General features: G+C 37.8%; 1 protein-coding gene across 2 annotated transcripts in view; it reads right to left on the reverse strand.

Moving 5' to 3' along the window:
• Positions 1-9,628: 9,628 nt before the first annotated feature.
• Positions 9,629-25,665, reverse strand: part of PCDH11X (protocadherin 11 X-linked) — a 429,361-nt gene continuing 413,324 nt past the window's right edge. For both annotated transcript variants that reach the window (XM_019006551.2, XM_015626720.3), the window contains one exon: positions 9,629-14,213. In XM_019006551.2, coding sequence (XP_018862096.1) covers positions 13,822-14,213 — 392 coding nt within the window. In that variant the 3' untranslated portion in view covers positions 9,629-13,821. The remainder of the gene's footprint in view (positions 14,214-25,665) is intronic.

The following is a 25,665-nucleotide window of genomic DNA, read 5'->3' on the forward strand; positions in this document are numbered from 1 at the left end:
GCTCACATAAATCTCCTGGCATTATTGAGGCTGCCCTTCCAGTGCATTCCAGCATGTTTTAGTGGATTTATGATGAATACATGTAGATGGAAAAACAAATGAGATTGAACAGAAGATGTGACAAATGCATTCTCTCTGCCTCTGCTTTGACCTGCTCGCTCTGTATTGAAAAAGAGCTTGTCTGTGTACATAAATAAACAGAGAGGGTATCACTTATGTGGCACATTGCTTAAAACAATTTGTAAAGGAATCTGTGAAGGCATGTAAACATGATCAAAGTTGAGCAGAAAAATATAACAACACTTAAGTGACTCTCTTACATTTCAATTAAATCTGATAGAGCTCAGTGTGTACTTAATGTTTCTAGATTAATGCAAAGATCTGAAGGAAATTGGCGTATTCTCCAGGCAGAAGTTGCTTTTTTTCAAGATTATTGCAGATTTTTGCAATGTTTTTGAATCACAACCAGAAAAATATCTTTATTCCAGAGACATGGCGCATAAAGCTGATGGGAATATTGGTATTTGGAGACATTCTGTTCCTTCAGGATGGAACAAAAAGGGTTTGTAAATCCCGTAGCTCCAGATTGTGGCTTCTCTCTAAGGAAAATACTATCTGAGATGAAAAAATTCTCTTGCTTTTTACTCTTTTTGTCACAAAATACAAAACACATTTGATTCCAACAGATGGCCAGTGAATTCCGTGGAAGAAACCCATTGATTTCAACAGGAATTGGACCAGGTTTGAGGTCTCAAACTTGCTACTTGATTTGAGCATTAATTTGGAATCTCTGGTAATAGGATCACAGGTCGAGGAACGCCTGCCAAATCTCAAATTCCCAAAAGGCATCTGCAGCTTCAAATCCTGTTCAGAAGTGTAGTACTTCCAGGTTGTTGATGTTATTTAAATTAAACATAGCTGTGTGATTTATTGAGTAGCTCAGAGGTTACACTGACATTAGAATATAGAAAATATCAGCAGTGGATTCAGTTGGTTGTTCCAAACTATTCCAGCAGCTCTCCAGCCCCAGTGAATGAGGACAGGCACTGTGTGTCTGAAGCAACATAATGTTATTTTTTAGATTTTGAGATGTTATTTGTATGTCTTCTTGAAGATATCTTTCTCCCCTCCTGCCTGTCTTCTCCCTGACAAAATTTTGTTTGTAGAGAAATACTGGGAAATCAGGAATTAACTGAATGGGCAAACTGAGCTGAGAAGGGAGATTTGATTATCCCAAAAATTTAAGACTGGATGAATGAACTAATGAGGAACAGAATCACAAACTCTCTTCTCCTAGACTTTGCTTTATTTCTTTGTGATGAATATAATTGCTTTCACCAGTCTGACATTCCTAATTGTTCCTGGGCAGGTCTGTTTGAATCCAGGAGAATCTATTAAACAAAAACATCTAAAGGAAATGGCAACCTGAACATCACCCAGAACTTGGGAGCCTTCTGTTTTTTAAGGATTTTTGCAGATGCATTAAGAAATGTGGCACAGCTACTTTTGGGATTTTTTTTTCCCCCCCAAAGAAATCTGCTGGGGAATGCAAAAATCTGTGAGGGGAATGGTATAAACACCACACTGTGGAAAACAGGGTGCTGTAGTGAAAAATTCCTGAGGCCGTGCCAGAAACTTCATTGACATGAATGGATTGTAATAGGGAGGAAGCAAATTCTGGCTGCAGGAGCTGTTTTTAATTAATTGCCTGAGCTCTCATTCCTGCCTTGCCCTTGATGCTGTCACTCACTGGTTGGAAATGCTGCCAGCTCAGCAGTGCTCCCTTTCTCCCAACAAGTGGTGGCATTTCCCCTGTTCTTTGCACAGCTGCTCAGCGAGTGCCAACCTGCAGCTCCCAGTCAGCCAGACCTGATTCTGCTGCTCAGGAGTCGAGCTCTACCTGCTTCCTTTGGAACATGGAACACCTGCCCCAGCCTCTGTTCTCACCAACACAGACATTACTTTAGGAGGCTGTTAAAGGTAACAAAGTGCCAAAACCTACCCTGGACCTTCTCACCTTTGCAGGGTGGGAAAAATATTTAAAGTGATTGAAAAGAAGAATAAAAATCCCATTTCCTGTTATGAAAATGGAGGAGTTAATATGACTGGAAACTCTTTTTGTTATGTTGCGAATATTCTATTCGCAATATTCAATTTGAGTACAAGTTGCACTATTTGAGGTTCTTTGAATAATTCAGGTGCATTCATTTACTCTTGATTAGTGGATCAGCTTCTTCAAAAGGTAAGTATTTATTTTATTTTATGACATGTAGCATTAATAATGTATTACCTTTCTCACAAGCTGCTTTTAAAGAAAGCAATGAAAATCTGCAAGGAGACAAGAGTTCTGAATAGATATTAAAGAACCATGGAGTCACTTAAGCTGTCATTTTGGAAATTGTTACAGCTGCTGTTTCTCAGGGAGGAAAAACTCAATCTGGATAATGCAGGAGGGTGAATAACCCGGGCTGAGCAGAGGATGCAATGACAGAGAATTAGAGCGCTGCTTTCCGCGCAATAAACGGCAGCGAGGCACTCGCACCCTCTGCCTTCCCAGTGCTGAGGATCTCTTGGGAGAAAATCTTCAGCTGTTCTCGTGCAGCAGCACGAGGATTATCAAATGCTGTGGGAAAATCGCAGTGGGGAAAGGCCAAATAAAATTACTGGGACAAGTAGTGATGTTAGTTATGGCAAATGGAAAATAAATCACATCTGCCAAGTCCAAGGGCATTAAAGCTTCCATTCAAGGGAGAGGAGAGCTCTGGTAGGGACAGTGTTACAACAAAATATACAACTTACATTTTATATAACTTCTAAAAGTTATCATGTTTATATAAATTTTAATGCTAATTTCATTCCATCACAGAATTCAACCCCTAACACTTCATGGCAGCTTTAGAAACCAGGATGTGCTTTGTTAACAGTTTCCCTATTGACTGCATTTCCTTGAGCACTCAGCTTAGCTGGTTTCTCTTAATTTCACTTGTTGATAATTCTCTTAAAATTAGAAAGGCTCAATTACTTTTGCTATTCTAATTTCTAACATCACATTTAAATTACTCTAGAATGCAAGATCCCTTGAATAGAAATTGAGAGGTACATCTGCTCCCATTTTTGCTAAAATAATTTTATTTGTTGGTGGAATTGTGGTAGCTGCATGGAGAGGCCAGGAAGGAATAAACTGCCACAGTGTTCAAAGATATGACCGAGAATTTATGATATTCTCCATCTATTTTTTTAACCTCTGCTGCTTAAGGACAGAAGTGAGGGATGTAACACTGGTTTGTACAAATCACCTTTGTCAGTGTTATTTCAATACATGCAATTTTCCATAGCAATAATACTACTAGAAATTAACACAGTTCAGGAGTAAAATGCAATTTTACTGTGCAATTTTCTGCAATAAACACAGTTTCCTTTTAAAAAAAAATAAATAAATAAACAAGGTTACAATAACCTTGATTGATTCAGCTCTTTTATCAAGCAATATAGTTAAAAATCTACTTATATAAAACTTCTTAGACTTGTGCTGAACAGCCAAAGCCTCTCTAGAGGGTCAGCATTCAATTGATCATCTAATTTTAAACCCTTTATGGTAACTGAAAGTTATGGAATCAATAGTCACAAATTCAGCCTGTTTAAATGGGTATTCATAAACTGAGCAAAAGTGGGCACATTTCTGTGCAGAATAATCTGTGAGCCTTTCGTTATTACAGCTGCCACAGACTCCACTTAAGAAAATGCCAAATCAAGCTATAAAACCTGCATGAAATACAATATGAATATGTAACTTTCTCAAGTACCTGCACTTCCAGGTAAGAAGTGTAATGTAGCTGTATAAAAGAATCATTTTCCTACTCTGGATATGAACTTTCTGCACTGAAATCACAAGAAGAAGTTCCTTGAAATTTTATCTGTTCTTATGATATTTTCATGTCACACCCAATCTGTGAAGGTAATGATGGCTGAGCAACTAAAGTTTTGGGCAAAATTCCTTCAGAAGGTGAATAGCTCACAGTAAGAAAATTTTGGGGTAGTTAAAACGTTTTATGATACAAAGAATAAAGCTGAGGGAAAATGATTTAGAGACATAAAAAATACAGAGTGCACATTTACTTTACTGTGCATATTTATGCCCAGCTGAGCTGAGAACCAGGTAAAGGCAAATCTGACACTATTTCTTTCATGCCAACACCCACACTTTTACTGCCTGTGCATATTTCCCATCTTAATCTTGTATCTCAGGTCATTTATCCTCAAGAATTGGCTTGGAGAGCACTACTAAAGATGTTTTTCAGACTAAAATCCTGATTGCATCTGCCACAAACTCCCTACCACTGGTATTACTACAGCTGGTGTTACTTTAATTAAGTTTTTGCCAGCTGCAGCCAAATATGACCTTATCTAATAGGTGTTCCTGGCAATCTCATGAGTTGAGAGCCTTTCTGGGAAGCAGAAATTTGCCAAATCTGGCAGCCAGTCCTAATTTTAGTGCCACGTGCTGCAGCATGTGAGAGACAACATTGGATAAAGGCGGCTGCTACTGAGCTACGGGCTTTTGGCAGCTCCTTCCTGGCCATGTGGAGAACATGCAGTGTTGACACAGTCCAGAAAATAATGAATTAATAACTAGTAAAAAAAGTTGTTAGAACTTAACAGCACAGACTTTGTCCAAATAAACTTGGGAAACTCCCGAGAGAAGGAGTTTGAGATGTGACCAGAAAAAGCTGCTAAATATCGAAACCATTTAATGGAAAACTCGACTGTAGTACTTTTCCTGTTAAAAATGGCACTGCCAGAGCTGTGCTGCTGCACAGTGTGGATGGTGGTTTTGCAAGAGATTCCCAGGCAAAGGAGACTTGGTGATAGCACCTGGCTCAGTCCAGTATGAGCTCCTCACTGGAGGGCTCTTCCTCTACATGTGACCTGTGTCCAGGTGACAAATGATGCTGTGGGAAAGCAATTTCATTGAGATAACACTTTTCTTGCCTTCTTACAGCCACAGGTTGTTCAAATTTAAGCAGTTAGCAAACAGGTAAACTCATAAAAATACATTTTTCCCCTCCAGAAGAGTTTTCTTTTGTGTCATGAAGAGACAAGACCGTTCAACAAGTTCTCTGCATTATGGCAATACTCCTTGCAGGTTCCTTTCTCCCTCTCGATGTTTCCCCTGCACAAAGAGAAAGATTATTTAACGTTTTTGTTTGGTTCCTCTGTGGTACAGGTGCACATGCCTAAGCACAGCTGGCTTTCCAACAGAGCAGAGAGGGATGTGCCAGCACAGCATCGAGAAGGGGGGAAAGAAAGAGAAGTGGAAACCCAGCAACTGCAATCAGATCCTGTTCCACATCACGGGAGCACATTCTTGTGCTAGTGAAGCAAAACTTGTGGCAGAAAACAAAACAATATTTGCCAATTTGGCTTTAGTGCAAATCCAACTCTTTGTTCTTTTTCATGCATCAAATGTGAGCCTCTCTCACCTCTGGCAGGAGCTGACACAGCACAAAACACACCCAGGTGCATCCTGGCAGGTAAAGCAACCTGGGAGGATGGGTCAGGTCCTTGCAGGGGGAGAGAGGTTGGGCTTCTCCTCTTTGGTATTCACTCATCACACTCCTTTCTTATTTAGAATAGGAACCTTCATGCAAATACTGGCTTTGGACTCGTTTGATTTCAGCCATTTAAAAGGAAGATATCTTATTTTCCAGCTTCTCTCCATCCTCAGGAGAACACGTGGATGTTCTGAATTTTCCAAGTGAAGGAATTACCCCTGAATGTTCCTATTCCCCTATCCTCAGCTTAGAGATTCCTTAGACAATGAACTTTGACAAAAAAGCTCCCTAAAATTAAAGGTGATGCAGCTATCCTTGGCTATTGTGTCTAATTAGAAGTACACAGATATTTTTTTCTCCCAATATGTAATAGGCAAATGTGTATTAATTCATTTTTTTTGTTTGTATTCAGCCTGCTGGGTAGATTTCCTTTCATTGTAATTAGGTTCAGGTTCTCGCATCAGATGTTCTACATAGAGTAAACATTAAGATTCCTGAATTTTCATTACATCTCTTATATTCAATGAATCATTTATATGCAGATTTACTCAAATTTTGCAGCATAAATCTTCAATATTAGTGTTTTTGTAGTCCTTTCTTTGAATTTTAGTGGCATATTTTGAGGGAATTTCAGACAAGCACTGCCAAAACAGTAATAGGCTTCAATAACTGCCTTTTGTAGACTGAAGTGACAGCTTTGAGGTTGGAAAATTTTATCTTTTCTTTAATATTCAGTAGTTTTACACTGACAAGAAACACATTTTTGAGTCAATAGGCTGAAATCTGATAAAAAGCATTTAAAAACCCAAGTAGATTGATTGTGTGCAATCATTGCAGGAGAGTGACTCCAGCAAACAAAAAGGCTCAATCTTCCCCTGCCTCACAGTGACAATTTTGCTTTATGGGGAAGGAGCTGTGCAGCACATTATCTGCAGCACATAAGCTGCAAATGTGACCCTTTAGATTCTTTTTTTTTTCCCTGCATTTAAAAGGCTTGTTTAGAATTTCAGAGACTTGTTTTCTTTGCCAATTTCCCCAGCATCATTTTTATGAGTCAGCTCAGACAGTCTTTACTTTTCAGATGTCAAGGCCTTGCGTTACATTTCCTACATTACCAGGCAGGCACGATGCTAAATGTCTGTGCTGCAATTAAAACAGACAAACATCAGCTTGGATCTGCCAAGACAGGAAGCTCTGGCTTTGTGCACGCCTCCATAGCATGATGAGTATTTTTAGATTATGTGTGGTAATTAGAGTGATACCCAGTGCTGACATTTGTCTCTCACACGGAGATGAACTTTGAAAACAATGATAATTACATTTGGAATGTCTATATTTATATGTAAATTGATTACATATCTTTCTTTTCTTCATCAAATTTCAGTTTTTAAACCATTCTGCTCCATTCTGGTCTCTCCAGTTCGAATCACCCCAAAGCATTTGTTTTTGCACAGCAACAGCAAGAGTCCCTTTATATTTTCCAGAAATGAGCCTGTAAGTTTTCCTGGGGAAAGAGCCTTTTTAAAAAGGCCTCAAAGTATTCCAAGTAGGTCTCCTTTGTCCTTACAGATCTTGATTATATTGATTTTAACAGATATTTCTATGCAAACCAAAAATTTTACATATCTATAAAATGCTAATGAATAAAATTAGCATTGCACTGCAGACAGCCCAGTGTATCTCCCTGTACCTGCTTGCTGCAGAAGTTGCTCATTTTTCCTGCTTGCTTGTGTCTTTTTTCCCAAAAATATGCAAAGTGTTCACCTTTCCCCCCAGCTAGTCACCCCTCTTATAATCACCTCATTTTTCAGACTGATTTTAACTTCCCTCTCTACACAGAAGCTTGATCTACACAGCAGAGAAGAAAATCCCCACATCCTTTATTGAGCAGTTGAATTTTGGAAAGTTTTAGACAAGCTTTTGGGTACAGCCTTTTCTCATCTCTGGTAACAAAACAACAACTCAAGCTAAGCACAGGTTAAAAGCAATTTCTCTTAGTTTAATCTCATTATGTTAATCAACTCTTTTACTACATGCATAACAGCTGCAGCAGCAATGAATAACTTCATTTCAGCGCCTTATAAAATGTTCTTTTTTCTTTGCACATCCTACTCATCTGCTCTAGAACACATCACAGCTGGTGGCTTACAGCTATGGGTTAAAATCTAGCACAGAGCTCCCAGGCACCCCATTCATCTGTCACTTGGATGGATGTACACAGGAACTTTCCTTTTTATAAACACAGATTTCATCCTGGTGGAGAAAAAGAGGGAGAAAAGGTAGCACCAGTTCCATAGTGAAAAGCAGACCTACAGATTTGGAATTAAATATGAAGACCAAGCTGCCACATCCCAAACACATCTACTGTTAGAGCTTTAGCTTGAAGCATTAAATTAGCACCAACAAAAGGCATCTAAATCATGAAAACACTAAAAATAAGAGTGGAAATACGTTATTAGTCTCACTATAGTTATCAGGCATGGCATGTTTTCATACTGGAATAGGAATGCAAGGACCAGAACACAGAGGATACATCTTGGAGAAACACTTATTTGCAAACAGAGTCCACAAGTACCTTCTTAAAATATGACTTTCCTGACCACACAAGGGAGGAGAGCTGTCTTCTGGTTGCTGCAGGAACCAGTTCTTGCTCCTTTCCTCTTCTGCTTGACACGTGGCACTTCTAAGGAGGAGCAGACTCAGGGCTGCTCCAGCTCCAGCTCAGCCCTAAGGCCACACCTGGAAAAACCTGAGGAAAAGGCAAAAATGCTAAAATATCATATGGGCAGCACATCCCCAAAACTGGGCAATCTCCAATATGGGCAATTTCCAAAATTGTCTGCTGCTGGGAAACAAAAGGATCTTTTCTAAACAAACCCATGTGCATGTTGTAGCAAGGCCTTACCTCAGCCCAAATTACCTGGCAGGACTTGGAGCCCGTCCTACGGGCAAGAGATGTTTTTTGGAATCTGCACCAGGGCTGCAGTGCTTTGGTGAAAATGTTGCACTTTGTGGGGCTGGCCAGCAAATCCCTGGGACTCAGGAATTTCCACCTGGGCTCCAGGTGCTCCCTGTGCCTGCAGGGAGGAAGGCAGAACCATGGCAGCACAATTCCACAGTTCCCCTGCAGCTTGGCAGTGACACCAGAGGTAAAATCGTGCACTTCTTCAGCTGCTACACATTTCTGCCTTGCTCTGGTCTTGTTTTGCCAGAGCTCTGTGAAATTCCACGCTTTCCTTGCCTCCTGAGGTGGCCCTGCAAACCCCAACTTGCCAACTCCACCCAAACCAGGGAAACCCTTCCGCTCCATAAATTTCCATCCATTTTCTTAATTTAGAGGTTGAATACATTATCTAGCCCAACAACTGATGTGTCAGCAGTTATTGGCTGTAGGGGAATGTACTCCTGTACAGTTCTGATGCCAAAATAAATAACATTTTCCTGCTTGAAAGGGTCCTGCAGACATAAAAGCTATAACTGCATCAAAGAATAAGATATTACCGCCTTAGTGTCAGGCCAACAAGAGCTGCTCTTTAAATATGGACTAAAATAAGATAGAAAAATGCATAAAATGTTGTTTCATTAGTTCCTCTTTTGATGGTTATTTCTTTATATCACATTCATGGTGAGAAGATAATCCCTTTAGCTGAACAACAACTCATTAACCATGTTTTCTCAATTAGAAATAGCTTATTTTCTAACAAAGCAAACACCATAAATGCTCCTGCCTCCAGCTCATAATGATTTTCTATAAGTAAATGTATCAGAGGCATAGTACAAGGAGGCAGCTTGGTACAAAGAGAAATGACACAGAAATGGAAGATATTTCTGATCAAAAAAAGCTCAGTTGTTGTACACATCTTGTGTGAATATTTTACTGCTTACCAGAGGCCTGCTACTCAGGTGCATGAAGCAACTGCAAATAAAGTTAAATTTTCTTGACTTTCTGACAGTTTGGGGCTTCCCAGTAAAAGGACATTTGGAAAGCTGAAAATGGGAGAAAAACATAGCTGGGGGAATACTTTTAAATAAGTTCTGCTTCAGAAACTCAAAGAACACAGTGCAAAGGAGAAAACTGCTTTTGTGGATGTAGTTTATTAATAATCATTGTAATTAACAAGACAACATGCTGTACAGAAACCTGAAATAGAACTACTGCAAATTTACTGGACTTTAAATGCTGCTGGACTGTGGAATATGGGTGTCCAGCTGCATTCTTTGTAGAGTGTGGTTAGGGCTGTTTCAATACACAGACATACACTGCTCACTCTCAGATCCTGTAGTATGCCATAGAGCAGGGAGATTTCCCAGAAATACAAACTCAAATATTTACAAGAAATCGTCAATCTCTTTCTTCACTAGGGATAACATAAGTTATACACAATTTTCCTATGCATACCAAATAAAATCTTTGCCTTCAACTTTACTTTGTGTCTGCACAAACCAATTCCTCCCCGTTTATTTACCCAGCTAAATCAGGGTAGTAAACTGCAGTGTGATCATGTAATTGCTTATCATTGATTAAGGGTCGGAATTCAACCTGCAAAAGGAAAACATGAGAAATCAAATAAAGCTAAGTGTAAATTTCCCAACTTTAAAAGCTCAGCTTGACTCCAACACCCTTGGGCTGATCAGCCACGACCAGTGGAAATATTTGGGCTGTGCCTTTGGACCGTGCTGGAAGCAGGGTGGTGCTGCTGGGTTTGGGCTGCTGGAGCTCCCCAGGGGTTTCAGCTTGCTCAGGGTAGGGCAGAGCCAAATTTCCCTTCTCTGATGCAGATCCCGAACAGATCCAGCGGAGTCAGGGATGCAAAGGGACCCTCTGCTCCAGCCAAGAGCTCCAGCACCACAGAACTGAGGCTGTGCTCATCCATAAAGCCTCAGGTGTCATTAGCACGGGCCATGCTAATGAGCTAAATGACCTCAGCCTCTGGCTGGCAGCGCAGACACGCTCAATTATTCCTTAGAATTAAGTTACACCTCAGAGTAGAGCTCAGGAAAACAAAGAAACGCCATCTCTTACTTCAAACAGTTCGACTCGGTTCTTTCTTTTAATGGGTTTTGTTTGTTTGTTTTATTTTAGTGTTGACTGCCTTGCAATATGGAAATAATCCTTTTTTGCAATGCTCAGGAGTGCAACAAGCGTGAGTTTGGAGGGGGAAATAATCTAGACTCGACTGTGTGACACATCACTTTGAAGGCAAAGGTTTTCCTTTATTGTTACACCGTATGGAACAAATCTAATCATGTAACTAGCATTTTACTGTATATTGTATATAGAATTGCTTTCTCCACAAATTCACACAAGTAAGATAAAATAAGTTAAATGACTAAAAAAGGGAAAAAAAAAAGAATACACAAAAATATACAGTCTATGTACTAGATAAATTATTTATATATATGGCAAGATGTGTAACAAGTCTCTAGCAACATTACTCCTCTGGATACTGACATGCTACTCAGAAAAATGTTGCCTCAAATGTATATTTTTATATATTAGAGATATAATATATAAAAATGAGGGAATGATTTATCTCCTGATACTATGTGTATTTACAACTGATTGTTCTGTATCTTGTTGATTGAATTTTAGAATATCAAACACATTCTCATAGATATAATGTTTAATACTTATAATCAGACTCATCTTTATAATACTTTTTAAGTAATTTTTTTATTGTTGTTTGGTTTGGGTGTTTTGTTTGATTGTTTTCAAAGAAAGGAGGATGATTAAGTGCTTCTCTACCTTAGGAGAAAAAACTAAAGTAATCCCTAAATATTTAATTTAAGTGAAGTTTGTTGGGGTATTTTCCCCTGCCAATGAAAAAAATCCCACTAATTCTGAATCTTTCACCTTTTCTTATAAAAATCCTAAAATTGTAAGAATTAATTATTTGCCAGGAAATTTCAGTTACAATTTTCATTCCCAAAAGAATTGTTGCAGGCAAAAAAGAAGAAAAAAAAAAGAGTTTTCCAATGTTTCCAATGGAGCTGCCAATTCCATAAACATTTAGTATAGAAGCATCTGCAATAAAAACTAAATATCTCTGCTTACAATAGGAGGAATTACTGTCAGCATTATTCTAAATTTGCAGAATTAGTATGTTTGGTAAATCTGTGTAAACTACAGATAAACTCATTTTTTGCATATCCCTGAAAAGAACTGCTGAATTCTCTCCTCCTGACATCTCCAAAGCAAACAACAAAGGGCTTTGTAGACATTAGGTATGAATTAATTTGTCAATTTTTTAATTGTCCCAGAACTGGAAATGAGATGTGTCAGTACCCAAAGGATTAGTATTTTTTTCCAGGATTTACATGCAACTGGAAGCCAGTGTGCCACATCTTTTCTAAACGTTATTGAAAACTACTTAAAAAAAAAAAAAAAAGAAAGCAAAAGAAGTACATCATTAGATAATCTGATGTCCATTAATTAAACCCTATCAGTAGGTTAAAAGTGAAGCTTTGTTTTTTTTTTGTTTTTTTTTTTATTTTGCACAAAAAATCTAAATGTGGTTTGAATAGATTTACAGTGGGGACAGCAATATATAAAGCTACTTATACCTGCTGGGCACATAAGAGAAGCTCTTTTAGCATTCATTGGAAACCCTCAACAACTTGAACTTCTGTAAATTTTACAAGCAGCTAATATTACAGCATTTTTACACACAGTTTTGTTTATAAATTACAGATTTAAGTTATATTATGAAGCCTACATAGAGTTCTACCCATAGGAAATATTCACACACTGTTTTTCCCCTCCATACAGCTTCGATTGTCTCACTTAATGTAGCAATAAAACAAAAAAAAAAGTTATGTATTTTCTTAAAGGAAAAAATTCTTGGTATGTACATACTGCAAATGATGAAATGGCTAAAGGCCAACAAAGTACTAGAAGGAAATACTAGAAGGAAAATATGGTTTTATCATCTAAGAAAGGAATCTCCTTTTCATCCACTGTGGAATTTACCAAGAGAATACGTTCTCCAGTACACAGAACATTGAAAAAAATCCTCCCTCTTTAAGGAGAATCACCTTGAGACTTTTTCAAATAATATGATTAGGGTTTGTTTATATTTATCCATTCCATTACCTAGATCCTTCTTTCTTTGCTGAGCACTATCAGTCATTCTCTAACAACTAATCCACAATGACAAGTACTTCTTAATCTAACAGGTTTGTGATGAAGTAACTAATATTACAGTTCAACTTTTACTGGATACTTACAATAGGTGAATATAGCTGTAAAAAAAGCCGTACACGTCACTTTTAAATATTCTTTAAAACACCGGTAGCTTGCAGCCACGACATCACATCAGCCAAAAAAAAACTACCCCACTTCCTACTGTTTTCAGCAGTGCCCATGTAATTTTCAACTAACAGGAACAGTAGCCAAAGCAAGCTCTGCAAGACGGAAAAAAAAAGAAAAAAGAGAGAAATAGATTTATGGCTTGAAAAATATTATAAATATAACATTGTTCTTTGAATTATAGAAAGGAAAATCTTGGAAATTAAAAAAAAAGATAAAGTTGTTGGTTATTTGTTTCCATTTTTGATCTTGGATATCCTCTCATTGTCACGTTGTCTATTTCACACAGAAAAGCCTAGCTGAGAGCTTTCCATTCTTGCATTCTTTCAGAGAATAAATACCTGTACATTGAGCCAATAAAAATTAAAATAAAAATCCGTTGTCACGTACATTCTCCTTCTTAATTAGATAAAAGATAAATTTTGGTGGGAAGATATAGCATCCTTCTGAAGAATTAGATTTTAGGATCTTATTAATTCTATTATGTCAAGTAATCAAATGAGAAATTGCTCACTTGATCTCTAATGCTAAGCAAATGGAAGATGAAATCTATGAATATGCTATAAATTATAACAACAAAGAAAAAATTGAGTAAGCTATTTTTAGACCGCAATATTCCCCAAACCGTACTAAGGAATTGCCTTCAAAGGGAGGAAGAACTGCTGGCAGATATTTGCACTGCATGGCCCATGTAAGAAAGCGAACAGGATTTTGTTTTTCTTGTGATTGTTTCTGGGTTGTGGTTTCTCTTCCCCTTTTCCTGGATTTTACCAAGAGCTACGGTAAAAACACCTTTCAACCAGGTCCAAAGATTTCGATTTTCCGTTTCAGATTTAGGATTCTATATACACAAATATTCACAGGCCCAAGGAGTTTGTAGGCGCCCGAGGAGCGGCGTTAGGCCGTGACTATCCACAGTCACACTTAAAGCCTGAAGTGAGGGATTTGTCAGATCTGCATTTACAGCTGGTGCTCGTGTATAAACGTGGTGCTGCTGGCCGCCCCCGGCGCCGGGTGGGACGCGGCGAAGTTTGCCAGGGGGATGACCTTGACGGGATCCTCGCTGGTGCAATGTCTTTCGCAGGTGTTGTAGAACTGGGGCCTGGGCCCTCCCTGGCCCTTGTCACTGTCGTCCTTTGGCAGGGGCCTCCCAAGGGTGTGACGTCCCTCGGGTCTGGCCCCTCGGCCCCAGCCTTGCTGGAAGCCGAAGGATGGCAAGGAGGGGTTGGGCTGCTGGAACTGCGTCAGGGCCGGCGGCATCCAGCAGTTGTCGGAGTGGCCGAGGATGAGGCACTCCTGCGTGCAGTTCTCAGAGGCTTCGGCCAGAGCTTTCTGCAGGTTCACTTCGATAGCTGGGAGGGTGGAAAAACACAAGACATTGTCAGGGGTGTGAGGATGGAGGCACAGAGGGAGTCAAGGTCAACAGGGCAATCCCTGTCCCGCAATGATGGCCACAGTTTGGGAAGGCCTCCAGGTGCAGAGCTTCAGCGAAGGTTCAGATATTGGGGCCCAGGGTGTTGTCACAATTCACACCATCATTAAAGCTTTATAATAAGCCCTTAAACACTTGATTGTCTGGAATCACACAACTGCTCAGTCTGGAAAACTCTTCTAAGATCAGTGAGTTAAACCATGAACCCATCACTGCCCACCACTGAAAAACACCCCAAGTGCCACATCCACACGTCTTTGAACACTCCCAGGGATGGTGAATCCACCACCTCCCTGAGCAGACTCTGCCAATGCTTGAGGACCCCTTCAGTGAAGAAATTTTTTCCCAATCTAAACCTCCTCTGGCACAACTTGACTCTGTCTTCTGGACAAGTCACCTAAAATAATATTTTCACTTCTTGCAATTGTCATTTCTGTAATAAAGCTAAAAATGTTATAATAATTTAATGCCATTACTCTAGAAATTTGCATAGAACTGCTTGAAAAAAAAGAATTTTTAATATTGAATTTTGAATTTCTTGAATATTCTCTTAATACTGAATTTTTTATTGTTTTCCTTTGCTTAAGGCAAGAAACCCTAAATGGGGCACTAGCCAAAGATGGTCCATTGGCCTCAAAGATGCGCTCAAGGGCTAAAAGAATGAAAGAGCAAACAGATATTTTAAAGAGAATTGATTTCTCCATGCATTCAATACTGGACACCTTGAAAACTCAAAGAGTACTAGCAAAGGAAGATGTAACCTCTATAACGTGCTAGTAATCAAACCAGATTTCTTAGCAGGTGCAAGGTTTGTGCATCTATTAGATGATGGCAGAAATTTTAATTTGGTCAAAGGCAAAGTAAACTACTAAATCTGAAAGAAGTTAATTTGTAATACATAAATATTCTTGATTTCTTTCATTTAAATTGTGGCTTTAGCATGGTAGGTAATTTTTAAATTAAAAATTAAATGGAATTAAATTTCTATGAATGATTCCTCAAAATAGTTTTAATATTTCAAGTGTTAATTTTATATTCTCTTCCAGTGTACATGGTTAAATACATGAGAAGTGCAGAAAAATATTGATTGGGTATTTCTCTGTGTTTTCGTCACAAAACTTTCCCATGTAAGATACATTCATATTTTTAATACCTGTTTTAATGAAAATAGCATTTAAAATAGGATTCTGCCTCATAAGCACTGGAGAAAGAATTCCACTAAAATTACTTATAGCAATGAGTGCTGAGTAGGAGCCTCCCACCCTCTGAGCTTTATGTTTAAACAGATGCTGCCTTTCTGTTTTAACAAATATTTTGCATGTTGAAATCTGTGTAAAGCTGCAAAGCACAAACACTTATTTCCATGTTACATCTCCATACAAAGGAATTCAGTTTTCCTTCAGGCATTGAAATATATAATGTTGCTGTCCAAAACAGGATACTTTTATTTTTTAAATCTACCACGTTTAAGAAAACAGCTGGTTGCTTGTTATATCATGAATGTTCTACTCTTGATTATTTCTCCTTCAGGATTCTGTACGTGTCAGTAAGAGGAGTGATTGTTTATAAATGTTATTTTGGCGTTTTGCTGCCATTTCAATATGTCCTCAGTCATTTTGCCTGAGTATTTTTCAGTTTAATCCTGACAAAGCTTTGGCACCTTGCTGTTGAAACACTAATCCAGTTTTGATGGGCAGTAGGAGACATAAATATGGAAATAATTCAGTGGAGGCAATAGTTACTGCAAAAAAGAAAAGTTTCTAGTGGTAGATTAGTCTAATCTTTCTGTGTCCTACTATCTGCTATTAGAGATATAAATTTAAGTATATACAAGACTTTTAAGCTCTTTAATTATCCAGCTTTGCTGCTATTCTGATGAAGGCAATTCACTGAAATCAGGTACAACCTTGACAGAGTGTGTTATCCCCATTTTGTAGAGAAACTGATCTTTTTCGCAGTAATTAAAACATTAATTAATTAAAAACCCCTTAAAATGCTATTAATTCAGTTAAAATGTGAAACACGATTATTTATTTGGAAATAATACTTATTTGTTTCGAGCTCTTTACAGCAAGCTGTTAGAACACTTCTTTTTTTCTCAAACAACAGTAAGAGAGCACACAAAACATCAAAAGCAAGGATTTGGCAATAAAAAATTAACATTTAACATTGGCCAAGGCAACTGAGGAAGAAAAAAGGTCACATATAAAATGGTCCCCACACCATTCCAAAGATCAGGACAATAATTTTGTGCCAAGTGTTGCCAGAGTACCTGGAGATTTGGAATGCATTACTGTGTCAAGAATAATGTGTTGTTAAAATTACAGTCTTCCTTATTCTGTAGATAAAGAGATATTTTAATCTGAGTTTTAGTTTTATTTAAAAAAAACAAAACAAAACAAACAAACAAAAAAGCAAGAATGAAAACCCCAAAGCTTTATAACTATCCTGGACACAATCCTAAAATATGAATATAAATTATTTTGGTATTAAGTTGGGGTTTATTTATACAAAAGTCTGCCAATGCAGGCCTTCTTTTGTAGAAGCCATAATCTTTCTTTCAATCTTGAGTCAATATTGTTGTCAGAATGTGCTTTTCATCAGTGCTTATGGTTTATACTACGGAAAAGTTTTCCTTAACCCTTTTCTAAGTCAAACAAACAACTTTCCCCACCCACAAAGCAACGACTCTTGGAAAATAACTCAAGCTAGAACAAACTGTAGGAAAATTTCTGCATGAATATTCACCCAGCATTATCCTTTTTTTGCCTGCTCTTCCAGGCCATGAAATCAATCTCCTTTTTGCCAAACTCCTTCTCTATTTTCCTTGCACATCATTCCAGCCACACTCCTGGGGGATGTGAAGTCCAGTGTAAAAGTTTTCGTTTATCAGAGGCTCTGCAAATTGACCACGGCACCTTCCGGCTGCTACTCTTCAAGCTTCCTTCTATTTTGTTTCTTTGCAAGCCACTCTAAATGTGGGTGACAATCAAATTTTCTGAGCTTTTCTCTCTCCTTCCTAAGTGTTAGTGCAGGTGATTATTCTGCATAGTCTGATAAGTAATCAGGGGAAGGAAACACCTCTGACACCTGCCTCTACCCATCAAGGAAGAGAAAGTTCCGTCTGTCTCTGAATATTTTCAGAAGAAAGGATGGTTCTTGCAAGTGAAATTCAGTGTCTGGTACCATCTTCTCACATAAGACATGACAGGTTTATAAATGGAAATAGGATTTTGCATATTCCTCACATATTATGAATAAAGAGTACATTCCATTGAACTCTTAGCAGTCTAACTAATTTCTTACTTCACTCAGTTATAAACCCTCAATTCTAGATATTTTTTTCCATACCACATGGAGACTCTTCAAACATGGCATACAAATAATAGAAAAGAGAATTTTTAATTCATATAATAGATCACACTCATGCACATGTGAGTTTACCACTTTGATTTGAACTCCAGGTTGTTTTAGGAATGAATTTTTCTTTTTAATTGTCTGCAGAACTAAGAACATTTTTAAAGAAAGTGTCTGTCAGCTTTTATGAAGTGTTTAGATCAGAACTGTCAAATATAACTAAAAGCACAACAGTTAAAAGATTTTTTTTCATTGTTCCACAGTCTCATCATTTATAGGTCAAAACAGTTTTCAAGTAAGAATATTTACCTTCACTCAAGAAAATGTGGAATTCCAGCCTTGCCAGATAGCTATCCTTCAAACAAAACAGCTACAAAAAACACCTTTTTTTTCCATTGTTTGTTTTGACCAGGCACTTCCTATGGTTATAAAGTCTGTGTGGGATTTTGGTGGTAGTAAATAAAAATGTTGATTATCCTCTTTGCTTTTCAGAGATGAAAACTGAAGAGCTCGACAGTGCTACTCTCCTTCTCAGTCTACAAAATGTTGCACAACACTTTGGCATTTCCTGCTTAATATCATGTTCCAGCTTTAAGACTGTTTCTCATAGAAAATTCACAAAGGGAGACAGGTTGTTGGTACGAGTCTGTTACCAGCAGTCTCAGAACATTAAAAAGTTAGAGTTATGGAATCATTCTGGTTGGAAAAGGCCTGTAAGATCACTGAAGCACATACTTGATGTACAAAAACGCACTTTCTACGCTTTCCCTCCAGCTTTAAAAGAGATGTACTGCTAAAAGAACATCAAGAATGGCTGGTTCTTTCCTCACTCTGCCATGAAAGTCATCACTTGCACCCTGGAATCCCAGAGATTAGGCTGGAAAGGACTTCTGGTCTAACCTCCTGCTCATATCTGAATTCACTGGTTGAAAAAGAAGAGAGTAGCATTTCCAAAAGGCCAAACTTTCAGAATTTTACATATCCCTTAAGAGAAAAAATCCAAATGCACGTGTTGAAAAGATGTGTTTCTCTAAGGGTTGGACAATCGAGAACATGAACTCCTGGAGGAGCCTTAAAAGATCTCAGCCTTTATCTACATGTGTAGCAATGCTCAAAAGACATTTGCATTCATTAGCAAAGTACTCAGATTCATTAGAAGTTCAGAAACCACCAGACTGCACCCTACCAATTCAGGTTTAGGGGCATAGCAACTGTGCAAAGAGAATTCCAAACCGATTAAAAGAGAGAAAACAACCTTAAACCACCGAATATAGAGTGCTTGAATTTTAAAGCCACGTAGCTGAAGCCTTAATGAAAAGCCAGTTTTGAGTTTGACACATTTTGGATGCAAACCATCCAGTGTTACATTTAGAGCACTCTTGTTTCATAATAAAGCAAGCAACAATTAGCAAGCAATTAAGCAAATTGCCCATAATTATGCCATTGCTGAGCTATTTTTCATATTTTCACAACACAGCACATATATGAATACATGGCTTGCAGTGCCAACACTGTTCTGTCAGCATCCAGAAGTGCCTCTGGTTCACTGGAGCTTTTCGTGCTCCGCGGCTCCAGCGCGGCTCCAGCGGTCTCTGCTCAGCAGGAACCCACCAGAACCATGGAGATGACAGCCCCAATTCCTCATCTCAGGCTCCTAAGGAACGGCTCAGCCCTCCCACCACGTTTTGCCCATGTGTATTTACTCAGTGGTACTAAATGGAAGCAGGAATTCAAGCATAACGTGGGGAAATTATTGTCCAGAATCACTCAGGTGACCAAAAGTGGCCACTTGAGTAACATCATTTAGAGGTCTCCACCATATGAGGAGAACAGAAATGACATTAACAATAAAAGAAGGGAGGGAGGAATAGTAGTTAGTGTAAACTGGGTTACTTTAATAAGGTCAGGAGGAAGAAGCTTGAATGTGGAAACTCTAAATGAGTGCTGCTATAATATACTCAAGCTTTTCGGTTTAATAATAAAATGCCTTTGGGAGGAGCTCCCTATGAATATTTTATTTCCTGTATACGTCTCAATAAATTAAAAACCTAAAAGAGTTACTTAAATTCTAGCCTTGGAACCTTTTTATTCCAAGAACAAGTAGGACACACCGCTCTCTAATTTTCAGCTGTGTGTACAGAGCTTACTTTGCTTGTGAGAAATCAGGGGAAGATTGATCCTCCAGATGTTCTGACTGAGGAATCAACAGGCTTGAGGGAAATGACATCTTCCTGTGCTACCTAGGCTTGGCAGATTGTGCTGGGTAGCTTGCAAGAATCAGCTCTGCTTCCATCCCAGTGAACACAGTTTATACCGTAACAGCCGTGGTTTTATTTTGAATTTAATCCAAAAAAATGCTTCCCATAAAATCAAAATAATAGGATGAGGTGTGAGGATTTTGCACCTGAATTCAACAAGTCAAGCAAACATTATTGAGGATGGCCAAGGGAGGTTGGTGAGGGAGAGAGGGAATGGAGCAAGTGTCAGGAGAAGAGTCAGCCTCTGGTAATTCCTGTCTCATTAACGACACTTGTGAAGTGAATCTTTCCCTCACAAACAACAGCCCTACAAATCAAGCACATTAATCTTTCATTTGGTTACCTCATTGTTATTCTGACTAGAGCCTCAATCTTATATTAATCGTTACCAAGATATGGTCTAAAGGCAATGCTCCTGTAAAAAGCTCAGCTTCAATAATTACTGTTTTCCAAAGAAAGAGATTTCAGATGAAAAAAACCCACAAAACCCCATAAAAACTCCAACAAAACCAAGTCCTCAAACATCCTACAAGCTTTGTTTTTCAGCCTAATGAACGTGGGTGTGACAGAGTTGCAGGACAGTACCTGGCAGTCACCCTTTTTGCTCTAACAATCCAATTGAATTCATTTTTATGTCTTTATGTCCATGTTTTGCTGATATTTATGGAAAAAAATTGGTCATTTGCAAAGACTGCATGTTTCTTGGCCTATAAAGTGTATATTGAGTTTTCAATGAGAATTTTAACTATAACTAGTAAAGCATAATGACCATCTAAAACGGATAACCTAAAATCTAGTATATTGATTACAATACTGGCTAATACAATGTACTTTATTTAATATTTAATTAACTGCTTCCCATTTGTACTGAACCTTCTTAATTATTAATACATAGTTCATTATTTAACATGGAACATAAATTCAAATTCAAATCAATTAAACAAGGTGAAACTACATAGTGAGAAATGGTTTATCCTGCAGCAATAACCTTCGGCCTGGAAACATAGTAAAGAGTGAAATTAGCATTTTTTTCCCCCCCATACTTGCAAAGACTATGCTTTTTAAATGATACATATTAAGCTCTGCTACTGATGTAAAATTCCTGTAATAAACACAACATCCTACAAAAATATGCTGAATAAAAAAGGGTTTCAGCTGTCACTCTGATTCAGAGGGACCATTTACACAGAATAAAACACTATACCTGGTTTTTCAGATTTAAGTTTCAAATAAAATTATGTGGAAAGGCAGCTTATTGATTTTACTAAAAATCACTAAAAAAGAGTGAAGAATCATAAAGAGAACTAAGAATCACAATGCAAGGATCACTATATACACTCTGGTGTGGAAACAGACAAAATTTGTCTGTTTAATCAAAAACTCAGATATGTCAATCAAAAACTCTGATTCAGGACAAAGATCTGGGCTTGGGGATAGGATGAGTGTCAGGAAGACACGAAGGGAAGAGAATTTCTGGGTAGGATGGGGTCAGTAGCACTAACTCTTGATAACAGACCTGCATGAACTTATCAATATCCCTTTTTCTCTCTCTAATCCCAGATTCCAGCACTTGTGACAAGGAGCATTTGGGGTGAGCCCAGAGGTCAGGGGCTGAGTGAGGAGGATGGGGATGAGCAGAATTTCCTGTCCTGTCCACACACAGCCTCTCCTTCGAGGGTTGGTGTGGGAAAATCCCCCTCAAATGTCTGTGTTTACACCCTCTGTTCCCTTCAGTCTCTGGCTGTGTCTCCAAGCCAAACAGTGCTTTGTCTTCCTTTTTATTGGCTTCACAGTAAAAAATAAACAAAAGTTTGATGGAAACTAGAATACTAAAAAAAAAAAGAAATCTTTTCAATGAGGGAATTGAACAACTCTGGGCAATTGGTCAAGGTTCAGACACTTTAATGAAACATTAATTTTCAAAAGGGCGTCATAAAACCCCCAAATGCTCAGGGAGCTGGTAAACATATATCTCCTGTGATAACTTAAAAGAAAGCCATTAAAAGTTATTCTGAGCTGTGTTTTCATCAGATGTACACAAACAGAAATTCAGAGTCAAAGACCACTAGAAGAGCAACCAAAACAAGTCTACAACAGTCTAAAAATATTCTGTACCTTTTGTGGTGACTCTAATTGCATTTCAAGGAAAAAACAAGCATGCAAACAAAAACCCTATGTTTCTTTATTAGAATATTGACCAAAAAACCCATTTGACTATGAATACTCTATTTATTTTCTAATACTTTTAAACATTTTTACAATAATTACCTATGCTGATATCTGTGTAACACACTATGCTTTTTTGAGTGCTGATAGCTATTATCTTTTATTGGACCATCAACAATATTAATTTATTCCAGTTGACTATATAAATATTAATATAATTAATAAATATGATAATTTAATATAAATAAATAAAATTATATCAATAAATATTAATATAATTAATGATAAAATAAATATAATAACTATAAATAAATATATAAAGCTTGCTAAGGGTCTTTTGACAAAAAAAATTTCCCATCAAAAATGCAATTTCAAAATTCAAATGCTTTATGACAGGTTTGATTCACATTACATTTGGGGGTATAAAGTGTCGTAACTGGTAGTTCCCATTTTCTCTACTCAGTTCATTTTCACTTACTTCTTTAAAATATGAGGATCCTTAACATTCTGAAGAAATGGCATTATTGAATGGAAATGTTCTCATTTCTCCAAAGCTGTCCCTCTGATTTTACTTTTCACAATAAATATCAATTCAGGTTATGATTCTGGGAAACAGCACTGCTTATATCTGATGGCATCTGCAACATGGCCCAAGAATAATCTGAATTCCCTGCAATGCCCTTGCCACTGCTGCAGGAGGATAAACCTTATGCTCCACCTCAAAACTTACAAACCCATAATTATGAGTAATTAGGATGGATAGTCAGGGTAAGAGGCCACGGTTTGTAATTCCCCTAAAGCAGCATGCTGGCCCTGTTGTGTTTTTTAGATCCCTTCATGACAACCTTGAGGAAGGACAGGCTGGAGGAGCAAACCTGCAGTGTCCCCCCTCTCCACAGGACACCGGGGTTCCTCTCCCGCTCGTCCTCCCCAGGAGGACTCTCTCCTCCATCTGGCTGCAGCTCAGGAGGGTTTTCCTCTTGGAAACCCTCTCAAGCACAGCCTCCTTGATGGCTGCACAACAGCTTCCATCCAATTTCTCACAGCAGTTTTCTGTCAAGACCACTTTGTCAATCTGCCACCGAGTACCCTCAGAGGACCCACGGAGCTGCTCATCCCTTTGACAAAGGCTCCAAAAAAGTGTGAACACACGGAAAGGGCCGTGTTTGATTAACAACCCTGTGATTGCTGTAAAAATGAAATTTGAAAGGTAATAATTACATTTGTAATTACTTAGGTCTAAATCTCTTATGTTTCCTACTCCCTGTATTTCTGGGCAGCTGGAGCAATGACTCATTAATAATAATAAAGTCATTTAACCCTGCAGGCACATTACAAGGAGAAAGATGTCATTTGTCACCAACGCAAATAGAACAATCACTGAAGGATACAGCAAGACCACTATTTCATATTTATTGCAAATGATAAAAGGGACATTTTGCACTCATTCTCGCCATGACATCCCAATCTGCTTTTTAATTATCAGCAAACATAAGGGGACAGCATACAACATATGAGGGCCTACTAATAATGCATTGTCCTGCGGTGACATTTCCATAATCACTTTAAATCTACCCTATACATATGCACTAGTTAAAGCTTTCAGCTCTTGAAATCATACCCCCTAGTAAGGAATGAATTATCCTTTGCAGCCTGAGCACACAAAAGCAGAGTTTGAGGGTCTGAGAGCTGACATGTGCCTTGCTATTACTTTAAGTGATAAGGTTTGGCATTCTGTTGCACTTATAGTCAAACACAGTGTGACTTAAAAATAAATGCAATGGTATTTTTTAGGCCAGGAACTTTGCAGTTGTAAATCTCACTGGCAATAGTTTAGACAAGGACCTCTGCAAGTCACTTAATTTTCCAGTCCTTTTCAGTGTTGTTCTGTTCTTTGCTTCCTCAAGAACTCTGCAAGAAGAACTCTGTCTTAGATAACACAAATATCTTTTTTTATGGGGAACTCAAGTAAGTTACTCAGCATTTACTGGATTTTTAAAAAAGTATTACTGATAATGCTCTCTGTCTATGACATAAACTTCTGAGGAAAAGACTATTCTTTCCCTATATGATTATATTAAGAGACATGAAACTTTGAGGAAAATTCAAGCAGAGGAATTTCTCCTGTTTCAATATGAAAGCAAATGAAAGGAAGTTTCAGGTAAATAATCTGAGTTTCAAATCCATTAAGCCAGTACTTCAATTCCTTCCTGGCTTTGCTTATTCATCAGCATTTATCTAACCATCAGGCATGTAGGAAGACCGGAGAACAAACTTAACAATACGAAGTTATAACCTGTTATTGTGTGGGTTAGAAAGAAGGTAAGCAAACCTCCTAAATCTGTTTATATTTTCCCCAGGTACTACAACAATCTATAGAAAGACATGCTTTCAAAAACTTAAATAAGTAGTGTTAAGAAATAAGACACATCAGGAAAGAGTAAAGTGCACAGAGTAAAATTCATATTTTCACTGTTAAGATAGTGACAACACAGAAAAGCTTGTATGTGGAGTGAAATGTTTTGTCAAATTGAAAAATGGAAATAATAGGAACACTACAATTTTCACATCAATTTGAGGTAAAATGTTTTGAATTACAGTCATTTTAATCTTGTTTTATAAAGAAAATTACTTCAAATGGGTGATAATTTAAAACAGCATAATCCAAACTTCATTGTGCTCCAGTCAGGCATCGGAGTGTGGCTCCGAGTGATTTGAAGCAATCTTTGCACATCAGCTCCGAGCCTCATTCCGAGCAGACATTCAAACAAGAAAAAGGATTCCTGAAAACCACAGTTTCCATCAAAATCACTGATTGAGATGGCTCCAACTTCCTAATTTGGACTTCATAGGCATTGCTGGCACCTTCAGAAATTTGGGCAGCATCCTGATGAGGAAACACTGTCACAGTTTCCAGCCCTTTAACACTCCCTGGGTACCAGCTTCTCCCCTGAAGTCTTTCTGTATGATCATAAATTCCTCTTCTCACTCACATGAACCTTCTCCAACTATTAAGAAGTTTTTTTTTGGCATCAAGGAGTTTTGCTGACAATATATACATTTAAATATATATTTTTTATATATATATATATATGTTCTCCAGAGTATTTTTCAATTAAAATCTAAAAATACTGGACTTTTAGCTAGCAGCATTACTAAACTTGCAGGGTTTTCTTTAAAACAGATTAATCTATCAGCCCCTGGACAATTGACAAATTATGGGGATAATTTAAGCCAGATCAGCACTTGACACAATTCTTTACAGAACATTTTCTCCTAGTGTGGATAATTTTAAAAAGCCATTGTTAGGAAACAGCGATAGCTGTGATTATTCTGGAAGATTTTAGTGTCAGTGAGATCAGCCAAGAGAATGGAATTGAGCAGCTGCTGACAGCATTTTGTCAGCCCATTGCAACAGCTGTCAGGAAAGGTTCAGTGGCTGCAGCCATGAGGACTAGGAAACTTGAAAACAGGGTAGTTAATATTAATTAACTTTTAAAAAAAATTAATGTATTGATTTATTTATATTACATTGTATTAAATTATATTATATTATATAATATTACATTATATTATATTATATTATATTAT

The sequence above is a fragment of the Parus major genome, chromosome 4A (assembly GCF_001522545.3).
Source record: "Parus major isolate Abel chromosome 4A, Parus_major1.1, whole genome shotgun sequence".
NCBI lineage: Eukaryota > Metazoa > Chordata > Aves > Passeriformes > Paridae > Parus > Parus major.